At 27.1% G+C, this 3,972-nt stretch overlaps 1 protein-coding gene across 2 annotated transcripts in view; it reads right to left on the bottom strand.

Moving 5' to 3' along the window:
• Positions 1-3,495, bottom strand: part of LOC116852272 (probable 39S ribosomal protein L45, mitochondrial) — a 4,428-nt gene extending 933 nt beyond the window's left edge. Inside the window, exons 1-6 of one of the 2 annotated variants that reach the window (XM_032832468.1) lie at positions 3,295-3,495; positions 1,229-1,552; positions 876-1,027; positions 669-717; positions 419-568; positions 1-329 (exon numbers count right to left, since the gene is read on the bottom strand). In XM_032832468.1, the coding sequence (XP_032688359.1) occupies positions 36-329; positions 419-568; positions 669-717; positions 876-1,027; positions 1,229-1,552; positions 3,295-3,345 (1,020 nt within the window). In that variant the 5' untranslated portion in view covers positions 3,346-3,495 and the 3' untranslated portion in view covers positions 1-35. The remainder of the gene's footprint in view (positions 330-418; positions 569-668; positions 718-875; positions 1,028-1,228; positions 1,553-3,294) is intronic. The other variant, XM_032832469.1, reaches the window with a different exon arrangement.
• Positions 3,496-3,972: the final 477 nt, after the last annotated feature.

Here is a 3,972-nt window from a genome sequence, read left to right as displayed (position 1 = left end):
TATATATATATATATATATATATATATATATATATTTATACGCTTACAGATTGTGTACTTATCGCATCTTTCGATGTATTTTCAATTAATGTAGCTTCGATAGGAGGTGGCTTAGTGAGCACAGGATCATGTTTCTTTTTTGGCAGAATGTATGTACCTTCTGATATATCTGTTGGAGTCATCCAGGATGGTATAATCTTACCATGAATTCGCCAAGTACCATATTCGTTAGCTAAATGTTTTTCAAATACTATATATTCTAAAACGTCTTTTCTCAAAATTTCACTTCCTTGCATTAATCGACCAAATCTATTGTAAATAGCTAAAATCTGCAAAAAATAGAAATAGGAAGGTAAAACTTTTAAAAGTTATCTTATCCTTATAAAAAAAAAATTTATTTTCAGATAAAATATCAAACCTGTTGCGTGTGAAAACGAACAGTAATTTGTGCAAAAACGTTTTCCTTCGTTATTATATCTGTAGTTCTTGCGTGCACGACACGGGGAAGTTCTAATGATTCTAAGAATTTCCAATGTAAAGTTTTGTTCATCATATTGTGTACAATTTTCTAAAAATAGCAATGTTACAACAATATATATTATTATTAAGACAATAAATATAATATAAATTTATATATTCGAGTTATAAAATCTATATTTTAAACTTACAGGATATGCAGTTTCAGTAACATATTGTAATAATTTTTCTTCATCTTTGCTGAAATCAAGAAAAATATTTTATTTAATAATATTACATGAATATTAAAAACAAAGTAAATATACGCTATTACCAATTTTGTTATTCTTTTTTTTTAACTCATATCTTGCATATATAAATTTTAGAAAACAACTTATATTTTTTATTTTCTTACTTACGCAGCTAAAGCATCGTGCGCGTTTTTATAAATGTCAGTGGCTTCCTCTGTAAAATAAGAGGTCTTAAATGTGTCATCAAATGATTTAATTTTTCTGATGGCCATTAAGGATTTACTCTTCTTCTCCAAAAATGCTAATTTTTGTTTTGCTCCCTATATTTTAATTATAATGAATAAAAGACACATTTACTATGATAGATTTATAATATTAAAATTAAAGATGATATAGCATTATTTTTTGTAAAATTTTATGAAAAAAAATCCATGAACCTTATATTTTATACAAAAAGCTGGCAAGATACTACATACAAATATTAGTCTAAGCTAAACAAAAACGTATATGCATGTAAATACCTCTTTAGTAATAGCAGAATATTTTCCATCTCCTTCAGGAGCAACATAAGATTCAAAAATCATAGGAGTACAACTCATAAATGCTGGTCTTTCTGACCATTGTTTTTGTGGGACAAAACCATATTCTTTCATACGTGATCGTACTTGTTCTTTGTTTAATTTAGTGGGATCCTCATTTGTATTCTCAAAGGATGGAAGTTTTATTTTAATAACTTTCTCTCTTCTTTCTTTCTTAAATTTTGGATTCCAATGCTTTTTAATACATCTGATTTGTATAAAGTCATTGGAATAATTAATAGCAGTGAGCAATGCTGGTAGATTATTCTGAAATAAATTTTCATATTCAATATATTTTACATTTGTAACATTAAAATCCTATGCATATCAAATGTTATATATGCCTCTAGATTATAACAAGAGATTATTACTTGCATATTTCTTAATTTTACATATAATGATTAACCCGTAACAGGTATAATGGGGTTCCAGAGATTCCAATTAATTTTATTTTTATGATAATTCTTGAACTATCCACTGTATGGCGCTAATATCTTCAGTACTTTTCGAGTAATAGTTTTCAGTGTGATAGAAGAAAAGATCATCGAGTTATTTGTAAGTAGCTGTGAATTATATGCATTTGTTTTCCGTCTAGGGTCACAGTGACCCCACTGTACTGTTAACGTTACTTTTATGAAAATAAATTTCTTAATCTTCAACTCAATATAACTCATTCTTCACACAAAAGAGTAAAAGCTCTTGCCTTTCAGTTAGTAGAACCTAAATTTAAGAGACATCTTACAATTCAATATATTCATAAGCCATTGCGTTTAATAATTTCATCTATTTTAAAAAGTGAAGAAACTGAAAGATCTAAAATTATTTTGCCATCCAGAGTAAGATAAATATCCTAGAAGTAAAGATATGAAGTCCAAAGAAGTATATGTTAGGTGCAACAAACCAGTATGTACCAAATATGCAAGCACTATCTATAACAATTGCAAAAACCCTCTAAGATTTTAGTATTTAACAATAGTTTATATTTTTCATATAATCTATAATTTGTAAACTTAGATTAAAACAAATTTTTTTCTTTTACCAATTATTTATCTTTTAGTGTATTTTATTTCAACACTGTCCACATTGTGTTCATTTTATAATCAGTTAACATTTTCTTTTAGATTACTGAAAAACTGAAACTGTTATTATATATGTCTAGTTGTAATATAATATTCATAAAGTATTATTTTCGAACTATAAAGCGTTTTTCTTTCTATCTTTTATTATCATGTTAAAAATGGCAAAAATTTATTGGGATCCGCTGGACCTCATGGTACTTATAGCTTGACTAAAAAGATATGATACTTGTTACGGGTTAAATTTGGAAATTATAAAAAATTCTAGTAAATTATACTCAAATTTATCTATGCTTAAGACTATTTGTTTTAAAACAGAATAAATTATATTTTAACAATGATAAATATATATATAAATATATAATTGTGTTCATAATTTAAATATTTACATAAGGTATCACAAGAGCTATCAACTTTCTATAGATCTGTTTTCTATTGCTGAACCGTCTGCATTAGTTCTCTCTCATCTTTCTTCCATTACGTTTTATCTATATATCTCTTTTAAGTTCTGAAAGTGTACACTAGTTCAGCAATAGAAAACATGTACCTATGTAAACCAAACTACATTCCATACCTACCAATAATCCAAGTGTAAAACAAAATCTATAATAGCATAGTATCAAAAATTTCCAATTTTCCACACTCATATATACAAGATAGCTTGAATATTATAGACTAATAAAAGGGTAGATATCCTATTTATTACGTTATTAGCTTACAGGTGTACATTTTCTAACCTCTTATGTTATTACTATTCCACTCAAAAATTTTTTTCTACTAAATAACAATTTTAACTTGTGAACCTTTCTTTTATATAAAAAAATATATATATAATTTCATTAAAATCTGAGATGAAGAGCTTAAACTACATATATCTGCTAAATACTATTGCAGATTCCTTCAACTTTTAAAAGAATTGAGTTATAACTATACCTGTAAATATCTCCCGTAGATAAATGTCGGATTTACATATTTTAAGAGCATCTCTATAAAATTTTATTTTTACTAAGTGCCTCTACTTATTAATACATTAATTCTTTTTTGTAGAATTTCCTAAACTGGTACACAAAGTTGCAATAACTACAGACTTTTATATACTACTAGATTACTAACTCTGATTTAGTCACAGAAAGGGTTGGGATATTTGACAAATCTAGGGTTTTTTAGTAGTAAAACATTAAGGACGTAAAATACCTACTATTTTATGTGCTAATGCAGGATTCACACCGCGTCGATGTCCAATGTACGATGTCCGATATCCAATAGGAGAAGAACTTTTCAATAGAAAATTTAATTCTCCATTGGAAAACTGTTCTCTTATTGGATATCGGAAGTCGTACATCGGACATCGGATACGGTGTAAATCCTGCATAAAGCCGGTATTCATAGTCCGGTCTTATATTCAAAATCATTTTAAGTACTGTCTTAAGATATTATGAACCAATTACCGTATTCGCAATTCGTATGTACTTAACCGGAAAAAAACTCCGGTTGGAAAACTATTCTTTTAAATCGTTTGTATTTCGTATGAAGAGTTTTGAAGTGCAATTGAAAAGATTTGTGAGTCATTCTATTACTTGTAATTAATTGTTTTTTTTTACTATGTATTTA

Source organism: Odontomachus brunneus, unplaced genomic scaffold, assembly GCF_010583005.1.
Source record: "Odontomachus brunneus isolate Ranch 3 - 2012 unplaced genomic scaffold, Obru_v1 Obru_scaffold_210, whole genome shotgun sequence".
Classification (NCBI taxonomy): Eukaryota; Metazoa; Arthropoda; class Insecta; order Hymenoptera; family Formicidae; genus Odontomachus; species Odontomachus brunneus.
Note: the sequence above shows the minus strand (reverse complement) of the source record. Positions and strands in the feature narration are given on the sequence as shown.